The 25,327-nt window shown below is 42.8% G+C and overlaps 3 protein-coding genes and 1 long non-coding RNA gene across 8 annotated transcripts in view; 3 read left to right on the top strand and 1 right to left on the bottom strand.

The window, feature by feature from the left end:
• The first annotated feature begins 239 nt into the window (after window positions 1-239).
• Window positions 240-4,158, top strand: LOC310801768 (tripartite motif-containing protein 16-like). The gene is made up of 6 exons (XM_083665887.1): window positions 240-816; window positions 1,605-1,700; window positions 1,828-2,061; window positions 2,191-2,350; window positions 2,571-2,630; window positions 2,813-4,158. Exons 1-6 carry the CDS (start codon window positions 241-243, stop codon window positions 3,355-3,357), a joined length of 1,671 nt encoding a protein of 556 aa, XP_083522013.1. The 5' UTR covers window position 240; the 3' UTR covers window positions 3,358-4,158.
• Window positions 4,159-9,232: 5,074 nt separating this feature from the next.
• On the top strand, window positions 9,233-13,355 carry LOC310801769 (tripartite motif-containing protein 16-like; the record flags this gene model as incomplete). Its single annotated transcript, XM_083665888.1, has 6 exons — window positions 9,233-9,808; window positions 10,605-10,700; window positions 10,866-11,099; window positions 11,281-11,440; window positions 11,673-11,741; window positions 11,924-13,355. The coding sequence occupies 6 exons, from the start codon at window positions 9,233-9,235 to the stop codon at window positions 12,454-12,456; spliced, it is 1,668 nt and encodes a 555-aa protein (XP_083522014.1). The 3' UTR covers window positions 12,457-13,355.
• A 1,929-nt stretch (window positions 13,356-15,284) lies between these two features.
• LOC310801771 lies at window positions 15,285-20,101 on the top strand. Of its 2 annotated transcripts, XR_014554119.1 has the most exons (5): window positions 15,285-15,560; window positions 17,158-17,287; window positions 17,424-18,308; window positions 18,479-18,593; window positions 18,833-20,101. It is a non-coding gene; the product is annotated as an uncharacterized lncRNA (long non-coding RNA). The 2 variants fall into 2 exon arrangements; XR_014554120.1 differs by having other exon boundaries at window positions 17,424-18,593.
• Window positions 20,102-20,670: 569 nt separating this feature from the next.
• Window positions 20,671-25,327, bottom strand: part of LOC310801766 (inosine-5'-monophosphate dehydrogenase 1a) — an 11,462-nt gene continuing 6,805 nt past the window's right edge. For 3 of the 4 annotated variants that reach the window (XM_083665882.1, XM_083665883.1, XM_083665884.1), the window contains 7 exons: window positions 25,075-25,165; window positions 24,831-24,926; window positions 24,380-24,523; window positions 24,074-24,218; window positions 23,822-23,965; window positions 22,349-22,432; window positions 20,671-21,620 (listed from right to left, as the gene is read on the bottom strand). In XM_083665882.1, coding sequence (XP_083522008.1) covers window positions 21,599-21,620; window positions 22,349-22,432; window positions 23,822-23,965; window positions 24,074-24,218; window positions 24,380-24,523; window positions 24,831-24,926; window positions 25,075-25,165 — 726 coding nt within the window. In that variant the 3' untranslated portion in view covers window positions 20,671-21,598. Of the gene's footprint in view, window positions 21,621-21,786; window positions 21,804-22,348; window positions 22,433-23,821; window positions 23,966-24,073; window positions 24,219-24,379; window positions 24,524-24,830; window positions 24,927-25,074; window positions 25,166-25,327 lie in introns of all 4 variants that reach the window. The other variant, XM_083665881.1, reaches the window with a different exon arrangement.

The following is a 25,327-nucleotide window of genomic DNA, read 5'->3' as shown; positions in this document are numbered from 1 at the left end:
CACACACACACACACACACACGCACACACACTCACACGCACACACACGCACACGCACACGCACACGCACACACGCACGCACACACACACACACACACACACACACACAAACAAACACACACGCACACACACTGCACGCTCAGAACCAGGAAGTGTTCCCTCCCACATGCACAAACACTTCTAGGAAAACAAAACTTTTCTCTGATACTCTGCTACTCCGTCTGGTAGTGTGTGCAGCAAAATGGCAGAGAGCATCGACACCATCAGTTGTCCGATCTGTCTGGATCTACTGAAGGATCCGGTGGCTATTCCCTGTGGACACAGCTACTGTATGGGCTGTATTAAGGGCTACTGGGATCGGGATGATCAGAAGGGGGTCTACAGCTGCCCCCAGTGCAGACAGACCTTCATCCCAAGACCTATTCTACAGAAAAACACTCTGTTGGCTGAATTAGTGGAGAAACTGAAGAAGACAGGACTCCAAGCTGCTCCTCCTGCTCACTGTTATGCTGGACCTGGAGATGTGGTATGCGATGTCTGCACTGGGAGAAAGCAGAAAGCCCTCAAGTCCTGTCTGGTGTGTCTGGCCTCTTACTGTGAGACTCACCTCCAGACTCACTATGATGTAGCTCCATTAAAGAAGCACAAGCTGGTCAAAGCCTCCATACAACTGCAGGAGAAGATCTGCTCTCATCATGACAAACTGCTGGAGGTTTTCTGCCGTACTGATCAGAAGTGTATCTGTTTGTTGTGTTCCTTCAATGAACATAAAGGCCATAATACAGTCTCAGCTTCAGCAGAAAGGACTGAGAAACAGGTAAGAAGCAGAGCTACTCGTTGGTGTTTATTTTATTTGACCATTTTTATAGAAATCACACATAACAAAAACAGACATGTCATAAAATCATTTAGGATATTACACAATGAAGTTCAAGACTTATTTTTATTGATTTCTTCAAAGACAAGTTGTCTAAGCAATATTGGCAGTTAACTTGTTAAAAGTGTAATACTCATAAGTGACTCTGATAAATGTAGAACTGACGGTAGGAAGCTGTTTGATCTGGTTTACACCTGAAAGCACAATCAGACTGTGCATCAAATTTCACTTTCATAGCGCTTTTTACACTTTTGACAAAAACTGATTAAGCCTGAAAAGGCATGATGCTGTATGAAATCATTGTATTTCCAGAGATCCAAAGTCTCTTCCACACTACTGTATTCCTGTATTGGACAGAGCAGTGCATATAGTATGACTCTGGTCTTGGAGAGGGCAAACGTCATTGGTTTTACAATCTGGTTCTTGTTTTACAATTTGGTTCTTGTCAGACAGGTTTTCACAGGTAGAATGATTAACTCATAACACCTTGCATTTCCTGTCTAGGTTTCTGTTCTCTTTGTCTTCAGTAACAATCATGAGATTTGCTCCCATGACCTCAGAGTCCAGCTTCCAGCCTTTTCTTAATCATAATTACCATGGAACCAATAGTGTTCTGTCAATATAAATAATGACTTCATTGGACAAAAATGATCACTCTATTGTCACTGCTCTCATAGGCTTCTTCATAACAAAAACAAAATACATTTCATTCACGGATTTGTCCACAGAGGCAGCTGGGGATGAGTCAGCAGAAAGTCCAGCAGAAAGTCCTGGAGAGAGAGAAGGAGCTGAAGGAGCTCAAACAGGCTGTGGAGTCTTTCACAGTGAGTATTGATCAGAGGAGACGCCCCATTTTACTGCTCTACTCCAGTCAGACACTCTTCAATTGCACTCTGTATGTGTGTGTGTGTGTGTGTGTGTGTGTGTGTGTGTGTGTGTGTGTCCTAACAGCGCTCTGCACAGGCAACAGTGGAGGACAGTGAGAGAATCTTTATTGAGCTGATCCGCTCCATTGAGAGAAGGCACTCTGAGGTAAAGGAGCTGATCAGAGCCCAGCAGAAGGCAACAGTGAGTCAGGCTGAAGGACTGGTGGAGAAACTGGAGCAGGAGATAGCTGAGCTGAGGAGGAGAGACGCTGAGCTGGAGCAGCTTTCACACACAGAGGATCACATCCATTTCCTCCAGGTAACTGACCCTCCATCTGAAATACTGAAGGAGCTTACTGTTAAGATATTCATTTATCCTCTGTTCTCTCTCTCTCTCATTATCTCTCTCTCTCATTCTCTCTCTCTCTCTCTCTCTCTCTTTTTCCAGAGTTATCAGTCTCTCTCCAGTCCCAGTGTATCTTCAGACTTACTCAGCATCAATGTCCGTTCTCACCAGTTCTTTGGAGATGTGAGTGAGGCTATGTCTGTGCTGAGAGAGAAACTAGAGGACGTCTTTAAGGGGGAGTGGCCCAAGATCTCAACCACAGGTGGGCTATAAACTCCTACCTATAGTACCTTTGTACAATCAACTTTAGACCAATTAAAGGTCAATATCATCACTTTTTATGCAGTACATGTCTGTGTATGTGTGTGTGTGTGTGTGTGTGTGTGTGTGTGTGTGTGTGTGTGTGTGATATACTGTGGTATGATCTGAATGTTATCTCTCTGTCTCTCTCTCTCTCTGTGAATGTGTTTGTGTGTCTGTAGTGAATGCAGTGGGTGTTTTACTGCCACCAGAGCTCAAGACCAGAAGCGAGTTCTTACAGTGTGAGTCTCTTTATCCTGAAGTAGCTAACAGTCTCTCTCCACTGATACTCTCCACAAACCCTGAGATAGAACTAGAGAGCTCTAGGAGAAGGACATATTGATCAAAGACAGGCTGGATATCTGACTCTGACTATCAGAATCTTTATTTCTCTGATTTGGTCTCTGCTCTGCTCTTCTCCCAGATTTCGGTCGGCTCACACTGGACCCAAACACAGCAAACAGACTCCTCTCTCTGTCTGAGGGGAACAGAAAGGTGACATGTATAGGACAAGCACAGCCATATGCTGATCATCCAGAGAGATTCAGTAAGATGAAACAGGTGCTGTGTAGAGAGGGTCTGTCTGGACGCTGTTACTGGGAGGTTGAGATGAGAGGTCAGTATGTTTGTATAGGAGTCTCATATAAAGACATCAGCAGAGCAGAGTGGGGTTTTAAGAGTGGATTGGGACTCAATGACAAGTCCTGGATTTTACGCTTCTTTAGTGGTAGTTATTGTTTCGTCCACAATGATGTTGGGTGTGTCGTACATGGCCCTCAGTCCTCCAGAGTAGGAGTGTACCTGGATCACAGGGCAGGTACTTTGTCCTTTTACAGTGTTTCCTCTGACACAATGACCCTCCTGCACAGAGTCCAGACCACATTCACTCAGCCCCTCTATCCTGGCTTTAGGTTTGAATGTCGTGGGGCCAGTGTTGAGCTCTGTGAGCTGGAGTACAGGTCCCCTTAAGAGTGATTCTTTATCATAATCAACTATTCTGTAGAAATATCTGAATATGTAATTTTCTCTTTAAGGTTTTCTTTCTTTAAAGGTCCCATTTGTGCCGGATCTACCGCCGGTTACTGCGTTGCGCACATTTGAATTTACCGCCAGTTGCTGCGTAGCGCAGCATTTTTGATTTGTCGTAATTTTCATGAGTGCAGCATATAATGCACTGTCATTGGTTCAAATACACATGAGGTGTTGTTGATTTTTTAAAACCACGTGAGCACCCAAATGTCTTGTGGTTCGCCGAACGCACTTGTATGTCTGATTGATTTTCGGCGAACCACACGACATTTGGGTGCTCACGTGTTTTTAAAAAATCAACAAGACCCACCTCATGTGTATTTGAACCAATGACAGTGGTTCAAAATGAAAATTACGACAAATCAAAAATGGCGGTAGATGTCGCGCGGCATTCGGCACAAATGGGTTAATTATTTCCCTTTTCTCCTACTTACCGCTCTGTCATGTGACTGAGCCCTGTCTTCCAACCCTGCTGAACTAGTGCATTTACTGTATAACATCATGTTGTTGTGATATGAACAGTTCTCATTTGTTTCATACCATTAGAAAACAATTAAGCCCATCCTTGGTTATGTTCTTATTGATAAAACATGTTCTTCAGTGATTGTACTATATGAGTTCACTGTCATCTGTGTAAATTAGGATATAGGACAGCTCTGTAAAATAAAATATTTTATCATACATGATCTATCTATTGAAAATTCAATGTACTGTACACAACATTTATATGGGTATGTCTTATTGACGAGGTATGATAAGCTAGAATAAAGTTTATGACGTTTGAAAAAAAAAGCTATTCCCTGAGCGTCATCGAACATGGTTTACATACATGCGCACACACACACACACACACACACACACACACACACACACACACACACACACACACACACACACACACACACACACACACAAAATAACACACAGATCTCAAAAAAGGTAGTTGAAGATTTGTGTCACAGACGTTTTAAGATTTAGGAGGAGGGAGGGAAATAAAGCTTTCCATTGTTTGGAGGTTTTGTATAGTATTTCCCCAAAGTTTACAGTTGAAAAATATCTAATTATCTACAGAGAGTTACGGTCAGAGCTAAGGAACCCAGGAGCAGGACACAGAGTCAGGACACCTACATAAAAGAATCAGGTTTTAATGAGGGAATAGGGAAAAACGGAATAGCAGGGTGGAATGGCAAGCAGGGTTGGGTACCAGGGCAGGCAGGGCAGGTAAGACAAGTAGACAGGCAGACAGGGCAGGTAGGCAGGGCAGGCAGTGCAGACAGGAGAGGTGGACAAGAAGGATAGGCAGGCGGGCAGGCAGGATGGCAGGCAGAAACCAGGATGTGATCCTGTAGCACAGAGAGAGCGCGGTTAGACAAATACTTAGACACAGAGAATCTTCTGGAAACTAAGCGCTGCTCAGCGACTGAGATCGAGACTGACTTGTAAAGACAACAAACAATCTGGCGATGAGTGGGTGGGAAGCCAGGGTTTAAATACTGCAAGTTGATGAGAAGATGAACCACAGGCGTGAAGACCAAGCAGATGGAGATGATGATGAACTGGATCATTAGAGCCTGAGACCACGCCCACACACACACACACAGACAGACAGACAGACAGACAGACAGACAGACAGACAGAGGAGAGAGAGAGGCTGGCACAGGCGAGGTAGAAGTGGAGGGCGTGACACAGAGTAGTAAATCGATGGGCCTAAACGTGGGGGCCTTTCTTTTTTTTTTTTTAAGTGTGGCTATCGCCCTCTGTTGGTGCAAAAGTATAACGTTAAAATGATCCGAAATCATTTTCAGGTCACCACGATCCCTTTCAGAGATGCAGAGCAGGATTATGATGTGTTGTTAATCAGTTTATACCACTGTTTTTTTATTTTATTATATTTATTTATTTATATATATATATATATATATATATATATATATATATATATTTTTTTTTTTTTTTTTTTTTTTTTATCAATAACACTACCTTTATCAGTTATCACAACTTTATTGCAGTCCCACAGAGGTGCACAATGAATAAACTGGATAAAAGATATTCAGCCACTCTTAGAGAACAATGGAAACGGAATTATACGTATTTCTTTATCATTCAAAATAAACTTGTGATATGGTGCTTAAAACTGTAACCAGACAATCAAAATGTACACCAAGCCAGGAGAACAAAACAATACAAGAAAACTATTCTAACTTAAGTGTTTCCTTTTCTTAAATCCAAGTACTTCACAATTTCAATGCAAACATCACTCATTAACACACAAAAAACTAAAGGGTGGATCAAAATGAAAGACTGAATATCATTCCATCACCAGACACATAACATCATATTGTATAATATGTATTGTATTGTATATTATATATATTATATAAACCATGTTTTCAAACTTTATTGATATATACAACTGTTAGCAGCTGCCCACCTATCCCTGACAGACACAAATACCACAACCAAGATAGCCATCATCATTATCATCCACCACCACCATCGTCATCCACATCATCACCACAACTAAGCCTGTACAATCAATCACCATAGACAAGGCGGGCAAGGAGCGTTTGTTTTTCCAAGGCCCAAAGTAGAGGTTTAACACACTCCACACAATATGCAATCTCTTTGCGAAAAAGTCCACCCACGATACGAGTGGCCTGTATCTTATAACATTTCCCTGCTAATAGTGAAATGTGGACAGCCATTCACCTCTGGGGAAGAACTTGTCCTGCCAGCAATAAAAGGAGGTGATATCCACCGTGATGGAGTGCGACCCAACCCAAGACCTGAAGTCAATTCCCCTGAGCAATGAGTCTGTGGCGAGCAGGATTGATGAGATGGTTCAGGATACAGAGGTGCAGTTGTGTTGTATCTTGAGGGAGACGCAGTTTTCCATTCAGCTGGACGAGACAACTACAAGGGACAACAGCGCCCTCTGATGGTGTAAGTCAGATATGGGTCTGGGGAGGAGACAAAAGAGGACTTCCTCTTTGCCAGGTACCTTGAGACCGACACAAAAGGGGAGAGCATTTATAACACATTGGATGGTTACCTCAGAGATAAGAACATCCTGATTACAAACGTAACTACGTGCGCCACTGGTGGTGCCCCTGCAATGGTTGCCCGGTATGGTGGATTCCCAGCGCTCCTCAAGGCAAAGGTTCCACAAGTCCTTACTGTTCACTGTGTGTCCACAACCTAGTAGCCAAGCACATCAGCCCACCCCTCAATGACTCCCTCAATGTTGCAGTCAGGGCCATTCGGAACATTCGCCTTAATGACTGGTTGTTTAGGCCGCTATGCGACGAGAATAAGGACGGGTTCTGCTACTCCATACAGAGGTCCGCCGGGTCCTCAAAAGCTCGTCTAGCTGGCTCGCTTCTGTGAATGGTACGATACTCTGCTTGAGTTCAGAGAGAGAGTGGACCCAGTTCTGAAGGAGAGTGTGCTGTCCCGTCAATGTGACATATCCTACTTGGCTGACCTCTTCGAGAAGATGAATGAGGTCTCCCTCAAACTTCAGGGGTGTGGGGTCACTCTTATCCACAGCAAGGGTGTCACCCGCGGTTTGGTCACCAGGTTGGATCTGTACAAGCAGAACATAGGCAGGAGAGAGCTCACTCAGTTTCCTCACTTGACCAACGTTGATTAATTGTGGTTATATAAATATGTATGTGGCTGATCTTTAGCAGTTATCTGTAATCGAAGATAATAGTCAAATTTCTCTTGCCAAAACTGAAAGTAATACAATTTGGCAATAATTAATAGCCACAATACTTTTGGATACCTTTTCTCAGTTCTCTCATGTGAGTGATCACATCACACACCTGGCCAAGAAGAAGAAGGATATGCAGGTCCACACCTGGCCAAGAAGAAGGAGGATATGCAGGTCCGATTCAGGGACCTGCAGGAGCTCGAGGTCCCCGACTGGGTGGTGCAGCCATTCCAGGTGAACATAGCCGACTGCAAGCCAAGTGTCCAGGAGCAGCTTGTCGACCTCCAGAGTGATGACGAGGCTCAGGCTACTTTCTGGCCCACTGGCTGGACCACTATGTGGATGACATACGCCCAGCGGTACTCAGCCCTCTGGGAGAAGGCGCGGCTGCTTCATCTGGCATTTTCCACTTCATATCTGGTTGAGCAGGGTTTTAGCCATGTGCTCCAAGTACCGAAATCGGCAGAATGTTTCCACCTCAGGAGCTTTGCGGCTTAAATTAACCTTGCTTTACCCCGCGGTGAAGCAGCTGGCTGAAGCCCACAAATGCAGGGTTTGCATTAAGAGACTGTCCTGGCAAAATTAGACCTACTCCTCCTTGTTCACAACAGTTCAAGTTGTATAAACAACTAAAATGTGGTTGACTTTTACTTGACTACTCGAGCGACTTTTCAGTTATGGCAGTTACTCCATGAGAATTAGCTTTTTTATATTCTGTTTCACACGCACACCTGGACAACGTTTTAATTGGCTGTTCCGATGTAGCATTATCACATTTTATTGGCTGTTGTGATGTAGTTCATAATGTTGTTATTATTATAACTTTCATGTGAAAAGTACAATGTGATGTTCTTGCTGTTATATTAAATTATTATGACTACATTTCTGGAACAATTTAGTTGTGAGACAGGATGGAAACAGACATCAGCAAATCGCAACATTGTAAGTGGATTTATTAAGGGGAAAAAGGCAGGGGGGGGGTGTCTGTCAGTCTGTAGCTGCCTGTCTATCTTTCTTTCTGTCTGTCAGCGATACGTGATCAACCAGGTGGACTTTGGCTTCCCTTATCACATGCTGGTGGAGTTCCTCAGCAAGACGTTGGAGTGACACACACACACACACACACACACACACGCACACACGCACACACGCACACACACGCACACATGCACACACACACACACACACACACACACACACACACACGTACACACACACACACACACACACACATTATGATGAGAGAGTTAGTATGTTATGATAAGTGAGTTAGGATTTTATGATGAGAGTGTTAGGATGTTATGATGAGTTGTTAATAAAGACTTATGTTTTTAGCCTTGTTTCTGTGTGTGTGTGTGTGTGTGTGTGTGTGTGTGTGTGTGTGTGTGTGTGTACGTGCGTGCGTGTGTGCGTGTGTGCGTGTGTGTGTGTGGCTGGGCTGCAGTCAGAAGAGAGAGATAAGTCTACTAGTCATGTCTTCTCCCTGCTCTACTAGTCATGTCTTCTCTCTGCTCTACCAGTCATGTCTTACTCTACAGTCTCTCTGCTCCAATAGTCTCTGATCGTCTCCAATAGTCTCATTCTACACACCATGGACATGGACAATTACAACAATGCGATGCAAGGAAAAAAGTAGCTATGGTCAGATATGTACACTGAGGCCAGGTTTGAAGGGTAATGACCTCTAGCACATCGTCACGTACTGTACAGTAGAAGTCTCTGTTGTGTTATTGGTACCAGTGACAACCTATGACACTCCAGGGAACGGTACATATACATGACAGATACTAAAGCAAGTCAATGTCTGCTTCTACTTTTACAATCATGTACAACATCTGAATGCGTGCAAAGGAGAGTGGAGTATTGCCTTGGTGGAAACACTTTCTTTCTGGCTTCTGTCCAACACCACACCCCCTACAGCTACAGTGTACACACACACACACACACACACACACACACACACACACACACACACACACACACACACACACTGCACACGCAGAACCAGGAAGTGTTCCCTCCCACATGCACAAACACTTCTAGGAAAACGAAACTTTTCTCTGATACTCTGCTACTCCGTCTGGTAGTGTGTACAGCAAAATGGCAGAGAGCATGGACTCCTTCAGTTGTCCGATCTGTCTGGATCTACTGAAGGATCCGGTGGCTATTCCCTGTGGACACAGCTACTGTATGGGCTGTATTAAGGGCTGCTGGGATCAGGATGATCAGAAGGGGGTCTACAGCTGCCCCCAGTGCAGACAGACCTTCATCCCAAGACCTATTCTACAGAAAAACACTCTGTTGGCTGAATTAGTGGAGAAACTGAAGAAGACAGGACTCCAAGCTGCTCCTCCTGCTCACTGTTATGCTGGACCTGGAGATGTGGTGTGTGATTTCTGCACTGGGAGAAAGCAGAAAGCCCTCAAGTCCTGTCTGGTGTGTCTGGCCTCTTACTGTGAGACTCACCTCCAGTCTCACTATGATGTAGCTCCATTAAAGAAGCACAAGCTGGTCAAAGCCTCCACACAACTGCAGGAGAAGATCTGCTCTCATCATGACAAACTGCTGGAGGTTTTCTGCCGTACTGATCAGAAGTGTATCTGTTTGTTGTGTTCCTTGGATGAACATAAAGGCCATAATACAGTCTCAGCTTCAGCAGAAAGGACTGAGAAACAGGTAAGAAGCAGAGCTACTCGTTGGTGTTTATTTTATTTGACCATTTTTATAGAAATCACACATAACAAAAACAGACATGTCATAAAATCATTTAGGATATTACACAATGAAGTTCAAGACTTTTTTTTATTGATTTCTTCAAAGACAAGTTGTCTAAGCAATATTGGCAGTTAACTTGTTAAAAGTGTAATACTCATAAGTGACTCTGATAAATGTAGAACTGAAGGTACGAAGCTGTTTGATCTGGTTTACACCTGAAAGCACAATCAGACTGTGCATCAAATTTCACTTTCATAGCGCTTTTTACACTTTTGACAAAAACTGCTTAAGCCTGAAAAGGCATGATGCTGTATGAAATCATTGTATTTCCAGAGATCCAAAGTCTCTCCCACACTACTGTATTCCTGTATTGGACAGAGCAGTGCATATAGTATGACTCTGGTCTTGGAGAGGGCAAACGTCATTGGTTTTACAATCTGGTTATTGTTTTACAATTTGGTTCTTGTCAGACAGGTTTTCACAGGTAGAATGATTAACTCATAACACCTTGCATTTTCCTGTCTAGGTTTCTGTTCTCTTTGTCTCCAGTAACAATCGTGAGATTTGCTCCCATGACCTCAGAGTCCAGCTTCCAGCCTTTTCTTAATCATAATTACCATGGAACCAATAGTGTTCTGTCAATATAAAGAATGACTTTATTGGACAAAAATCATCACTTTATTGTCACTGCTCTCATAGGCTTCTTCATAACAAAAAAAAAATACATTTCATTCACGGATTCATTGTTTGTCCACAGAGGCAGCTGGGGATGAGTCAGCAGAAAGTCCAGCAGAAAGTCCAGGAGAGAGAGAAGAAGCTGAAGGAGCTCAAACAGGCTGTGGAGTCTTTCACAGTGAGTATTGATCAGAGTAGACGCCCCATTTTACTGCTCTACTCCAGTCAGACACTCTTCAATTGCGCTCTGTATGTGTATGTGTGTGTGTGTGTGTGTGTGTGTGTGTGTGTGTGTGTGTGTGTGTGTGTGTGTGTGTGTGTGTGTGTGTGTGTGTCCTAACAGCGCTCTGCACAGGCAACAGTGGAGGACAGTGAGAGAATCTTTACTGAGCTGATCCGCTCCATTGAGAGAAGGCACTCTGAGGTAAAGGAGCTGATCAGAGCCCAGCAGAAGGCAACAGTGAGTCAGGCTGAAGGACTGGTGGAGAAACTGGAGCAGGAGATAGCTGAGCTGAGGAGGAGAGACGCTGAGCTGGAGCAGCTTTCACACACAGAGGATCACATCCATTTCCTCCAGGTAACTGACCCTCCATCTGAAATACTGAAGCAGCTTACTGTTAAGATATTCATTTATCCTCTGTTCTCTCTCTCTCTCATTATCTCTCTCTCTCATTATCTCTCTCTCTCATTCTCTCTCTCTCTCATTCTCTCTCTCTCTCTCTCTCTCTCTCTCTCTCTCTCTCTCTCTCTTTTTCCAGAGTTATCAGTCTCTCTCCAGTCCCAGTGTATCTTCAGACTTACTCAGCATCAATGTCCGTTCTCACCAGTTCTTTGGAGATGTGAGTGAGGCTATGTCTGTGCTGAGAGAGAAACTAGAGGACGTCTTTAAGGGGGAGTGGTCCAAGATCTTAACCACAGGTGGGCTATAAACTCTTACCTATAGTACCTTTGTACAATCAACTTTAGACCAATTAAAGGTCAATATCATCACTTTTTATGCAGTACATGTTTGTGTGTGTGTGTGTGTGTGAGTGATATACTGTGGGATGATCTGAATGTAATCTCTCTCTCTCTCTCTCTTTCTCTCTCTCTCTCTCTCTCTTTCTCTGTCTCTCTCTCTCTCTCTGTGAATGTGTTTGTGTGTCTGTAGTGAATTCAGTGGATGTAGTGGATGTTTTACTGCCACCAGAGCCCAAGACCAGACCCCAGTTCTTACAGTGTGAGTATCTTTATCCTGAAGTAGCTAACAGTCTCTCTCCACTGATACTCTCCACAAACCCTGAGATAGAACTAGAGAGCTCTAGGAGAAGGACATATTGATCAAAGACAGGCTGGATATCTGACTCTGACTATCTGAATCTTTATTTCTCTGATTTGGTCTCTGCTCTGCTCTTCTCCCAGATTTCGGTCGGCTCACACTGGACCCAAACACAGCAAACAGACTCCTCTCTCTGTCTGAGGGGAACAGAAAGGTGACATGTATAGGACAAGCACAGCCATATGCTGATCATCCAGAGAGATTCAGTCATAAGAAACAGGTGCTGTGTAGAGAGGGTCTGTCTGGACGCTGTTACTGGGAGGTTGAGATGAGTGGTCAGCATGTTTGTATAGGAGTCTCATATAAAGACATCAGCAGAGTAGAGCGTGGTCTTAACAGTGGATTGGGAAACAATGACAAGTCCTGGATTTTACGCTTCTCTAATGGTAGTTATTGTTTCATCCACAATAATGTTGGGTGTGACGTACATGGCCCTCAGTCCTCCAGAGTTGGAGTGTACCTGGATCACAGGGCAGGTACTCTGTCCTTCTACAGTGTTTCCTCTGACACAATGACCCTCCTGCACAGAGTCCAGACCACATTCACTCAGCCCCTCTATCCTGGGTTTAGGTTTGAATCTCGTGGGGCCAGTGTTGAGCTCTGTGAGCTGGAGTAGAGGTCCCCTTAAGAGTGATGCTTTATCATAATCAACTATTCTGTAGAAATATCTGAATATGTAATTTTCTCTTTAAGGTTTTCTTTCTTTAGAGGTTTAATTATTTCCCTTTTCTATGAATCTCAGTGTAATTTTTTTTTTTTAATTATTATTATTCATTTATTTGTTGTTTATGTTTGTCTTTGTTTCATGTTATTCATTTATTGTTTCCTGTTTCTTAGTTTATGTTACTCACCTTGTCTCTCGTTTCAGTCACTTCACCACCTGCCCTTGTGTGTTTCCCGCCTGTGTGATTGTTTACCCCGCCCTGATTGGCTTCACCTGTCTCTCATCATCCTTCCCTGTGTGTTTAGTCTGTGTGTTCCCCTGTCTCTGTGCCAGTTCATCTTTGTACCTTTGTGTTATACAGTACCAGTCAAAAGTTTGGACACAAACTTGCCAAGAGTGTGCAAAGCTGTCATCAAAGCAAAAGGTGGCTACTTTGAAGAATCTAAAATATAAAACATATTCTGGTTTGTTTAAGACTTTTTTGTTTACTACATAATTCCATATGTGTTCCTTCATAGTTTTGATGTCTTCAATATTAATCTACAATGTAGAAAATAATAAAAAATAAAGAAAAACCATTGAATGAGAAGGTGTGTCCAAACTTTTGACTGGTACTGTACGTCCCAGCTTTTCCTAATGATAAGTGTTCCTGGTTTATGATCTCTGAGTGTGTTTTTGACTTTGCCTTTTTGTCTACCCCTTTTCGGAGTATCTGCCTGCCTTTTTGAACTGCCTACCTGTGTACCAAACCCTGCTTTGCCTACCCCCTTCCTAGATTATTTTCCTACCCGTTGACTGCCTACCTGTGTATCAAACCTTTCTGAAAGTAAAGACTATTCTATTGGATTTAAGGTTTTGTCTCTGAGTCATGAGTTTGAGTTCTTTGCCTGAGTACTCCTGCTATTACATGTTAGCGCTGATTATGCAGTGGACCCAAGTGCGGAGAGATACTCAGACGACAGCGTAAAGTAAATTAAGGAGAGTCTTTTAATGAGAGAACTGAGGCACAGTAAACAAACAAACACTGGGGGAAAATGGGTAAAATAAAGATGGAGAAAACCAAGCTCCGTAAACTAAGGTACGCGCTTAAAAAGCGGAATAACTAGAACTAAAAAACATTCGAAACTGTAACTAGGGCGAAGGGGTAAACGACTAGGAACGGAGCAGACAGGGAGAATCCCCGACAAGGACATGGGGAACACACAGGCTATATATAACAAACAGGGGACAGAATAAACAGGTGAAATGAATATAGATAGATTGGGAGGCCACTGGCCCCGTACCGCCAGCGGAGGGCGCCAGAGTCACCAGACAGCAACCTCAGGCGTGACATTACAAGAGGATTGACTCTCAGATTGAGCTCTCTCTGTAAAATCTAGAATATGAGATTGTAATGGTTCAACCAGTATCTGTAATACTAAATGCTAGTAAGCGCTAATAATGTTGATAATACTAATCATTTAACCATTTAATCATTTAAGAATTTTATTATGTAAGCATTAAACATGTACTGGATGTTTGTCGATAACCTGTGAGTCACCCGTTGCTCATGACTTGAGTAGAAATAATGGAACTAATAGAAGTAGAAGTGTATATTTGTCTTAAAAGCTGCTAATGAGAGTTGCAGCTAACAAGGCACATAAAAGTTGTAACAAGACCTAACTGTGTCCAACAGATAAGAATGTACAAAACTTGTCAGAAACGTGTCACCCCATTGTTTGAAATCACCCTACGGCTTCAGGTAAATAATGCGTGAAAACCCGCCCTGGAAAGAGGGGGGTTTTGAAAGTATAAATGTGTAATGGAACCTTGTCCTGGGTGCTCTGTTTGCTAGAGACTGCCATGCTTGCAACCATTAAACCATTTAAACCATTAAATGTTAATTCCAAAATTACATGAACTATTATCCTTGCATTAAGATGGGCTCAATTCAATTCATTGAGTGATTTGTTGATGACATTTTAGCATTTTAGCTAAGGGGTCTGAATACTTATGTACATGACGTATTTCTGGATTTCAATTTGAATACATTTACTGAAATTTCTAAAAACCTGTTTTCGCTTTGTCATTCTGGTGTATTGTGTGTGGATTGATGACAAATTCTTTTAATTTAATCCATTTTAAATTGAGTCTATAACACGACAAAATGTGGAAAAGGTGAAGGGGTCTGAATACTTTCCGAAGGCTCTGTACGTGCCTATTTGTGCAGAGTCTCACCAAAGACAGGCGTTTCTGAGAATAGTCAGTACAGGATCCTAGCAAATTTGAATCCAGGTGAGACCACAATATTTGTAAAAAGCCTAGTTGGACTAGATCTTCAGCTTGGCTGTTGTTAACAATCCTAGGTTGCGTCGAGAACAGGATTTAGGTATTTAGATAAGAGGTCTAAATTAGTTCACAGTTAAAGGCCATGGAACAAACCAAATCCTAGACCTAAGACTTGGTCTTCAGTCGACGGCTCTGGTGGGACTGAAAGACATCAAACGTATGGTCAGGGCTGACGAGTCTATTGATAGTGACAGTTTATCACACAGTAAATGACGCTTTGATAAAAAAAGCTTGGATAAGGCTACTAAGTCTCGGTTGGACTGGGTATATGTGATCTACAGTGTTTGTCTGTTTGTCTGTTTGTCTATTTTGTCTGTTTGTCTGTTTGTAAATGTCTGCTTTAACATTGAAGCTTCGAGCCCGCCAGGAGAGAATCCACCCCAGGCTAAGGACTTCTCCTCTATTCTACTTCTAACTACTTGACGGACCTGCCTAACAGGTTTTGTGGGCCAAGGACAAATATGACATGGGGCCCGTGTGCACATCAGTATCCTTTAAGAGAGGAAGTTAAGGAAGGAATTAGGCCTGTGTTTCAATCGTTGTTGAAGGCAGGCATAATTGTTTCATGTCCAGATTCACCATGTCGAACTCCTATCCTCCCAGTTAAAAAATCTGGGAAACCAGGTGAACCAACCCAATGGCGCTTCGTGCAGGACTTAAGAGAAGTTGATGACGCGGTCCACGCATGTGCTCCCATTGTCCCTGATCCATCAACAATCATATCTCAGGTACCATCTAACAGTGAAGTGTTTAGTGTGATAGACCTAGCTAATGCATTTTTCTCACTACCTGAGAGCTCACTGTATTGGTTTGAATTTGATAAAAAGCCAGGATGCCTCAGGGCTTTGTTTCTTCACCTATGATTTATGCTGCTGCATTAAGGGATAGTCTAAGTGGGTTTGCATTCCCACACAACAGTACATTGATGACTTATTGGCATGTTCCACTGACCAACAGTTGTGTGAAAAAGACACTGTGGCACTTCTCCAATTCTTAGCAGCAGAAGGCCAAATTATAGTTTGCTCTGACCAAGGTGAAATACATAGGACATAACATTTCACAGGCCGGTAGAACGTTAGGGACAGAGAGAATACAGGCCATCCTGGATATTCCAAAACCAGTCACTAAAAAAACAAGTGATGTCTTTTTTAGGCATGACAGGCTACTGTAGACAGTGGATACCTGATTATGCACAGCATGCTCAGTCATTACATAATCTGGCACATGGTCATGGCCTAACCCCAAATGACAAAGTAACATGGACTGAAGAAGCTTTAAAAAGCTTTGAGAAACTGAAACAACAACCGACTGTAGCCCCGACTTTAGGACTGCCTGACATGACTAAACCATTCACTCAAGTAGCTGATGAAAAGATTAGATTAGATTAGATTCAACTTTATTGTCATTGTGCAGAGTACAAGTACAGAGACAACGAAATGCAGTTAGTGTCTAACCAGAAGTGCAAAAAAGCAGAAAAGTGCAGTGTGAGCAGAAAAGGGTGGCTATATGACATCAATACTATTACAGGAACGTGGAGGGAGGATCCGCCCTATCGTATACTACTCTAGCAAACTAGACTCAGTGGCAAGTGGGTCACCAGCATGTTTAAGAGCAGCAGCAGCGGCATCCATGGCAGTTAATTGTTCACAGGGGATTGTGGCCTATCGACCTCTAACACTACTTGTGCCTCACGGTGTGAGTGAAATTTTGTTGAAACAAAGCACCAGCCGTTTCTCCCCTTCTCGATGATTACGTCCCCAACGTATGTTGTTATCTCTGCCAAATGTGGAAGTAAAGCGCTGTACTGTCGTTAACCCTGCAACCACACCAGATGATAGTGAATCACATGGCTGCCTGGCGCTGATAAGCGAGCAGGTGGCTGACTGAAACGCCCGTACCAAACTGAGACGTGACTTTGTATGTAGATGGATCTGCGCAAAAACACCCTGTCACAAATACATCAGTAACAGCATATGGAATAACCTCTGATAATGATGGTAATTGAATCGGTCAGACTACCGGGCCATTTACATGGTAGAATGCAATTTTTTTTGATAGACCACTTCCAAAAAAGGAAATGACTGTCTTATCAGATTCAGATTAGCTTTACAATCCTTTTTTAAAAGGACATGATGATTAGAGCAAAGTCCAAAGGCCAAACACAATCATGTTATACCAGCTTTCCCCCCATCTAGGCCTGTCAGAGCAGTTAGGGGATAATGAAAAAAGAAAGATAAAGCATTTTATAATGTACCCCTCTTACTCACATTACCTAGGGCCAGACTGTGGTGCACTTCAATTAAACTACTGATGTTATTCCCCCAGTTGTTCCAGGCAACCGATTTCACCCTCAGTGACCCCAACTGTCGCATTATGAGGCCCAGTTACCTGCATGACCCAAGCCTCAATGAGTACTACCACCAGAAGGACATGCATTCATCACGAAGATGACAAAGTAAGTTTCATGTGACGCTTATTTCTCCTTACCACTGTACAGTGAAACTGTGAACTTAATGATGTCAGAAATGATTGCTGGATACACTTTAATTCAGACCATATTGATTTCTCACACAATGTTGTCTCTTCCCAAGGTTGTATGCTCATTGAAGAAGTACAACACCTTCAAACAGTACCTGGATACTGTTAAAACTGACCTTGACAAATCCTACAGAATACAGAAGGTAATGTGCAGTGTTCTAAAATAAACATTTTGTTGAGATCATACATTAAGTAATTTGATTATAGACATTTGAAATAATCGCTCTAATAATCTCTGTAACATGGCCTTTCCTCATGTTGGTACATATTGTTTTAAAATATGCAAATACAGTCTAGTAAAGCTGCAAGGGGAAGGCCAGATTGCTAAGAATGTTACTCTGGCTGACATGAGAGAGTTTCTGTTGGAGGAAGGAGCTAAGAAACTGAAGCAACTTCAGTCAACCAGTGATTCCATGTGGGCAGAATGTACATCTGTGACCACATTCCCATTGTGATGAATGATCAAAACTTGGACAGAATCTGTATAGCCTCAAATGAAAGTATTTTGTTCTGTGTTTGAAATGTCCAGCAAATAATTTGTTGAATTCAGGTAAAGGTAAGAGTAAGGTAAAATATTGCACTTTTATACTTTACAAAGATCCCCAAAACATATTAAAAACAACACATCCAGTTTCAATAATTCAGAGATGTATGGAATTATATAACTAACGCGTCTGTTTTAAGCCATGGAAGCTTTGTACAAATGTACAATGTTTTACCCTAGAAATGTACAATAAAGCTTTCACATTTTTGCACGAGTGTCAGCTAAGTTGACAAGTCTAACAATCCAATAACCTCGTCTGTACCTTGGACATATCCAAATAATGTTCCTCCTCACAGAAAATGAGTATGTCTGAACAAAAACAAAACATTCAGCAGGGCAAAATTCAAGAGACGATGAAATTCTAAAACTGTGAAAAAGATTGTTTCACTGGCAGGTAAGTCAATTTCTCTGGCAACATATCGTAACTCATACATGTATTCATTGCCTGTTTTTTTTTCCTACATTGAGGGGCATTTGAGTAATGTATGTTGGCTACAGTATTGACATGTTCATTGCCAATAAATAATAGATTGTGAATAGATGTCATTTGTTATGTATTTGTAGTGATGACACCAATGGATGATCATTGCCTGCTCCAAAGGAGACGAACCCTGGAATGCCTTGCACCTCTCCCAGTGAAGCTAGACTGAAGGTGGAAAAGCCAAACAAGGCAGAGCAGGTACAGATGAAATAAGATTGTTGATATTTTTAATGTATGTAAATTGATGTTAATCATTATACACCTTCAAGGTCACACTTTTCATTACATTGCACATTTACCTGTGTAATAACTTGATAATTACACAAGTAGCAACATTGTATTAATAAGCTGTTACCTAGTACCATAAGTTCTATCAGATAGCATATATTGGAGAACATGAAAAGAAAATAATAATTATACTTCTACTTACTGTACAGTCTAAAGTGCAAGGCAAGAACATAAGAAAGACAGAGAGGAAGAGTTGTAAAGGACCTGTCTTAAGGCTCTCCAGTTACACAGTACTGGTGAAGATGAAGAAATCATCCTCACCAAACCAATGTCTCAGGCGCAGCTGAAATCAGTTGTCAGGCATGCTGTTCTAGACCATCTCGGCACAAAGGGCGTCAGGAAGCAGACAGCTGAGTCAGTCAAGTATGAGGTGAAACTCAAGACTTCAGCGCGAGGGTCGAAACCAGCGGCACAACATTGTCAGAATTGCTTCTGACATGTTGAAGTGTGTTTCTCTGGTTGTCAATCCATTTAATCCCAGCAATGAGTCTGTCTGCAGGATTCTTGGGGGGAATAAATATAAAAAGCCCAGTGATCAATCAGATGATCCATCAGAGGGGCTGACCGTGAATGGAGAAAACCTCAACAGCTATGTGACAGCCTTGATCACCAGTATTTTGGAGGGGGTCAAAGAGCAAGTCATCATAAAGATTCAACAGGTCCGCCCTAAAGCATTTCAAGTGGCCACTGCAAAGGCAAGTGAAACTGCCCTGGATGTGGTTACCAATATGCTGGAGGACGTGAAGGACCATGTAATGCAGGGCGACATTGGACTTATCATACATACCAATGATTTTGAAGAGGCAATTCCAGAGCCATTTGACAGCCAATCACCTACAATGTCGGCTTTAGAGGTGGCACATGCTGAGAGAGAGGAGGCCGTGCTCCAGTCGGAGCTAGACTATGGACATCCAGGGACCTGGATATCATCAAAAAAGATGGACTACATTGCCACAGGCCTCATGGAAACTGTGTTTGATAACATACTGGATCAGGACCTCGTACTGCTCCAGGAACCCGGCACATTGGCCTCATACGACGTCACTGTGCCCCCAACAGATGGAGAGACGTCTAACTCTGTGGTTATCCAAAGTTCTTCAAAACCACCCTCTCCAGTCAGTTGTGTGACTTCCCCAAAGAAGGTGATGCTGGCGTGGATGATCTCTGTTCCGGACAGCGTCTGCTAAATGCCATGCATGTAAATGTAAAATATTATTTTGATTTGCATTGTACATAAAGAAAGAACTTTTTTTTTTCCCAGTCTTGCTGATATTTGGTGATCATAAAGTCCTTATGATGTCCATCTTGGTCTTTCTCACAGTTGCCTTTCTTCAATGTAATGTGTACATTTCATACACAGTTGCTCCTCTGTTCACTATACATTGCAGGTAGATATCTGCGTATGTTCAATACAAAAAAAACAAGTTTTTAAGTAGATATCTTGATCATCTAAGACTGTGAGTAAACCATTTCCGCAACAGCTTTGAACAATACTATTACAATATAATGTTAATATACTTCAGTATATTTCATGTAATTTGCAGATTATCCAGCATTCAACAAAAACACTTAGTTTGCTTATTTATTGGATTCAATGCTCATTTTGAGATTGGATTATGTATTGACAGTGCTAACCTTCAGTTTTGTGTATGTAGCTGCCTGCTGTCCTTCAGTGTTGTGCATTTAGTTGCCAACCGTAACATAACGCATAACATAACCGTAACATAACACAAGGTATGGAAGGTGAACATCCTATGGGCTTACTTGCCTGGAGGTTGACCTGCTGCAAGAGTTACTGAATTGCATGGAAATTGCATGGATGATTTTGATAACATGTTAAATGCGTACAATGCAGCATATGTTGGTGTAAAAGTATAACATTAACATGATCAGAAATGATTTCCAGCTCACCACGATCCCTTTCTGGTGTGTGCTGTCAATCAGTTTATGCCACTGGTTTCATCAATAAAACTGCCTTAATCAGTTAGAAACAGCTACAAACTTTATTGCAGTCCCACAGAGAATGAATAACAACAAATAAACTGAATAAAAGACATTCAGACACTATTGTAGGACAATGGAAGTGGAATTACCATTAGTGGTCTATTATTAATAGACCTGTGTAAGGGTGCTTAAAACTGTCACCAGGCAATAAAAGTTTACATTAAGCCAAGGGAACAAAATAATTTAAGAAAAATATTAAAAACTCTAAACTTAAGTATTTCCTTTTCTTAAATCGAAGTACTTCACAATTTTAATGCAAACATCATATTAACACTCCACAGATACAAAATCTGGAGAAAATTAACTAAAGGCTGGATCAAAAGACTGAGCAATCATCCCATCACCAAACACATAACATCATAGAATATGTATCAACAACCATGTGTTAGTACACTTTACTGAAAGATAGAACTGTTAGCTTTAGGTTAATTCAAAATAAATAGTAATAAAAATGACTAATAGTAATAAAAAGTCTAGTCTGAGTGTGTTACAGCACTATCCACAGTAGACTTCATCTGTAGTAGTAAGGCGCTCTGGTTAATACATCCCTGATTTAAGGCTAATGCTTAGCTTTAGTCCCTTGAACAGTACAGCCACACACATACCTTTATGCTCTACGTACCACCATACTACCATATTTAACAGCATCATCCTCAAAACTGCAGAGAGATAGAGGGAGAGAGAGAGAGAGAGAGAGAGAGAGAGAGAGAGAGAGAGAGAGAGAGAGAGAGGAAGAGAGAGAGAGAGCATGAAGAAAGAGAGCATGATGCAAGAGAGTGGAGAAAGAGAGGGTAGCCTGTGCAATCAAAGTTGGGCGGTTGTTGTAGTTTAGTCAGATGTGTCCGTTGTGCCTTGTTGCTGCTGGTGTGGGGACGTTGGGGGCTGATCGTGCGTTCCCTCTCCCTCCTCCTTCAGTATAGCCTTTTCTCATAACTACCAGTGGACAAGACACACAGGTCAGACATTCAAGTGTCATTCAATACATGTTATAAATGGGTTAGGGGTTAGCACAACAAATATATACTACAAAGGGGACATGAACTATAGGGAGCAGGATGGAGACATTGGAGTTGTGAGCGCGGGAGTTATATGTACTTACATGGCACAAAAGAATATCTATGATGCAAGCATGCGTAAGAGAAAGAGAGAGAAGACATTTTGATGTCTGATTGCTGTAGCTTCAGTACTACTAGTCATTACCTAAACATAAAGGGGGCATATGGACGCCACAAAGGCCACTGTTGAACAGATAGGATAAGGGGGTAGAAGGCCAGCACCTAAGATATTGAAAATGTCATAAACAGTCTGGTGTCAGCTTATGACATCTGAGTTAACATAGATATGACAAAAATTGTTATTAGGACGGGAGGCAACAGAGATTAGAGATCCCACCACCACCACCACCACCACCACCACCACTATCACTAAGAGATCCTCCCACCACCACCACCACCACCACTACCACTAAGAAACCCCTCCCCCACTCTCAACACCCAGGCTAGAGACTACAATATACTCATCAGATAGAGCTAAAGGATCACCGAGCACAATCGCGGATGACAACAGTAGTGGTGTCATGATCACAGAAAAGAGGATTGACGGGGAATCCAAAAGCACAGGTTGAGTAAGCGATGCCAGAGCCAGGCGGGGTGAAGACTTACGAGTGGAGCCCGTGGACTCCCCCCTCCACCTGAGCGGACATGGTCCTCTTCTCGAACTTCAGCTCTCCAGAGTACATCATAGACCTGGAACAACACACAGAGTAGATTAGAACACATCACAGAGCTACAACACAACACTCAACTCATTCTAGAATTGGAATGAAATGTCGAACATTATAGATGCAAAAAATGGAACACACACCAGGGTTTCTGTTAACTGGTAATTGTTGGCTTTTGGCCCGTAAAAGGAATGAGAAGCCGACAAATACAATTGTTGCTAAATTGTCTAAGAGAAAAAAAATCCCATTGCAAAATAATGCGTAACAATTCCTCATAAACGACTTCAGCAAAGTGTATCTCAACTAGGCAAAATTAGTAATTCATAATTAAAATAAATAAATAAATTAGCCCTGTTTCCAGTGTGTCCACCGAGATAGGGATTCTCTCTCCAAAACAATCAAGACGGCCTCAAGATCGCTTCTGAAGGACAAAGTAACAAGCATCGCAAGATCCTACAAGGAGTTGGACGGTTTTGTTTTTCCAACAGCAGCAGCTCAATTTGAGCAGGCCAAAGTCCGATGTGAAGGAACATAAATTAGAGAGGCCTAGATTGTGTTCAAAAACTGCTGTTTAGTTGTTTATTAATGAACATGTTCATGCACATATAGGACAGGTTGTTCGCAAATTATATTTAAACAAATATTTTATATTTTGAAGTTGTGTTTTATTACTGTCTGGTACAGGTCTCCACGGGTCCAAGAATGTGTTGCACCTGTTCCGAAATGGACCTGTGTATTTCCTAACTGAACCCGAAGGGTCCCGCTCTACTTTCTAAATAAAGAGAACCGAACAGACCCGTGGACAGTCTGGACCCAAACCCGAACAGACCCCTGAACGAAGAGACCCGAAATGCAACGGGTCTAGTTCTTGCTCAGACCTGTTTAAATATATAAACAGGTAAACAATATACAAGTGATACAAATATAGGCTTAATTTAGCAGGTTGCCTGCTTATCATTTGCATTTAGCCTAACTTTTCTGCTTAGTACCTCTGGTAAGAAGATCTCCTCTTTGACAGTGGCTTTTTGAAAGAATATACGCACAGTCCACAGTGTGCCAGAGCATTCTGATGCTCGAAGAGGATCGGAGTGAACGATTGAATGTGGCATAACGAAATATGACGATGTGATGGTTTTTGAAATGTGTGATGTCATAATGCGGAACATCTTCTGTCATTGTGAGAACCGGGACCAACAGCCAAAATGAGGAGAGGTGTTGATGGACAGACCCAATACACATGGATGTACGGTCAATTTCTCAAATCTCTGGTCAATTAAAATCTGTCCAGTCATGTTGTCCGGCTCCATAACGGAAACCTTGACACACATGCACACGCACACACGCACACACGCACACACACACACACACACACACACACACACACACACACACACACACACACACACACACTTACCGCAGTATGGACAGGCTCTTAGCTCCAATGTCCTGGCAGCCATGTTGGATGCCAGCGATGAGGTAGGGAGCAAATTTATGGATGGAGCCTTTGTCCTGAACCGACCCTGACACACCCTGGGCCACCTTCACCTTATCCCCTTCACTGGAAGTGCACAGAGCAACGAATCAGAGACAGACAGAGAGAGAAACGAATACACTCGTCACAGGCGTTATGTCCATTGACCACAGCCAATCCCATTCTCCTCTCTACCTGAAGTAGCGTTTCTGACTGCTGCTGTTTTTCTCCATGGCGTCGAGGGAGCCCATGCCGCGGTACTTCTTCAGACGCACACCGTCCGAGAAGAAGTACTCCCCGGGTGCCTCTGTGGTTGCCGCTAGCAACGACCCCATCATCACTGAAAGGCACAGGGGGTCAGAGTTCATTGGTGATGACGGGGATCTAATGAAAGTTATCCAGTCAAATACAGGATGCACTGTATTAGTCGTACTTCCCCCACTTAAGCGTAGGACTAACGGAATTCCCCCTAACTGTCACAAACACAAGGCCGTACTTTACCTGTAGAGGCTCCGAGGGCGAGAGCCTTCACCACGTGTCCAACAGTCTGAATGCCTCCGTCTGCGATGACGGGCACCCCGAAACGCCGGGCGTACTCTGCCACCTTATACACTGAAGTACCCTGGGGGCGCCCGCACGCCATGACTGAGACACACAAACACAATGCAACGTGTCAACAGCACAACACAAACACGCAACAAAAACACAACCGAGTACTCTCCACACCTCCTCTTTCTCTCCATCCCCCCCCCCTCCGCTCCTTCTATCCTGTCCGCCTCAAGCACATTCTTCTCAAGGACTGATTTTTCATCAGTGACACAAGTAGTTCTGTTCTTCAATACAACGTTATGCAATCCCTGTACGTCTTCCTCAACTCCCCTTTCATTTCCTCTTTCCTAGCCACTTCCTCCTTCTCCTTCCCCGACTCCACCACCATTTCTCCATACTGTACCTTCCTGGGTGATGCAGATCGAGCCACAGCCCATGCCCACTCTCAGGGCGTCGACCCCGGCGTCTATCAAGTTCTTAGCCTGGGCCGCAGTCACCACTGTAGAGAGAGAGAGGGAGAGAGAGAGAGAGAGAGGGAGAGAGAGAGAGAGAGAGAGAGAGAGAGAATGAGACGGTCACTTAGTGTTAAAACAAAATAAGACAGGAGAGGAGGGGATGAATCGTAGACGAAGGAGGAGAGAGCTCACCGTTTCCTCCGACCACCTGGAGCTCGAGGTATTTCTGTTTGATGTAGTTGATCATGTTGATCTGATAGACAGAGTTCCCCTGTGAGGAGTCCTGCAACAGCAGCACACAGGCCAGCTCAATAACCAAAACCAGCAGCAGCAGCAGCAGGGATAAACCTCTGCTTAACCACAACTTCTAAAACTCAATTATGCATTTGCCTACCCTGACTCCACAACACTACAGCCTCCGTTATGGCGTTATCCTCCATGAACA

This window comes from Argentina silus (genome assembly GCF_951799395.1).
Source record: "Argentina silus genome assembly, chromosome: 3".
In the NCBI taxonomy this organism is placed as follows: domain Eukaryota; kingdom Metazoa; phylum Chordata; class Actinopteri; order Argentiniformes; family Argentinidae; genus Argentina; species Argentina silus.
The sequence above is the reverse complement of the archived record's forward strand: the minus strand, read 5'-3'. Positions and strand labels throughout refer to the sequence as shown.

What these genes read in the sequence shown, in the direction of transcription:
- LOC310801768 (XM_083665887.1), top strand. Translation starts at nt 241, where the DNA reads ATGGCAGAGAGCATCGACACCATCAGTTGTCCGATCTGTCTGGATCTA. An exon ending in CAGAAAGGACTGAGAAACAG is followed by an intron (nt 817 to 1,604) that starts GTAAGAAGCAGA and finishes ATTTGTCCACAG; the next exon opens with AGGCAGCTGGGGATGAGTCA. An exon ending in ATCACATCCATTTCCTCCAG is followed by an intron (nt 2,062 to 2,190) that starts GTAACTGACCCT and finishes CTCTTTTTCCAG; the next exon opens with AGTTATCAGTCTCTCTCCAG.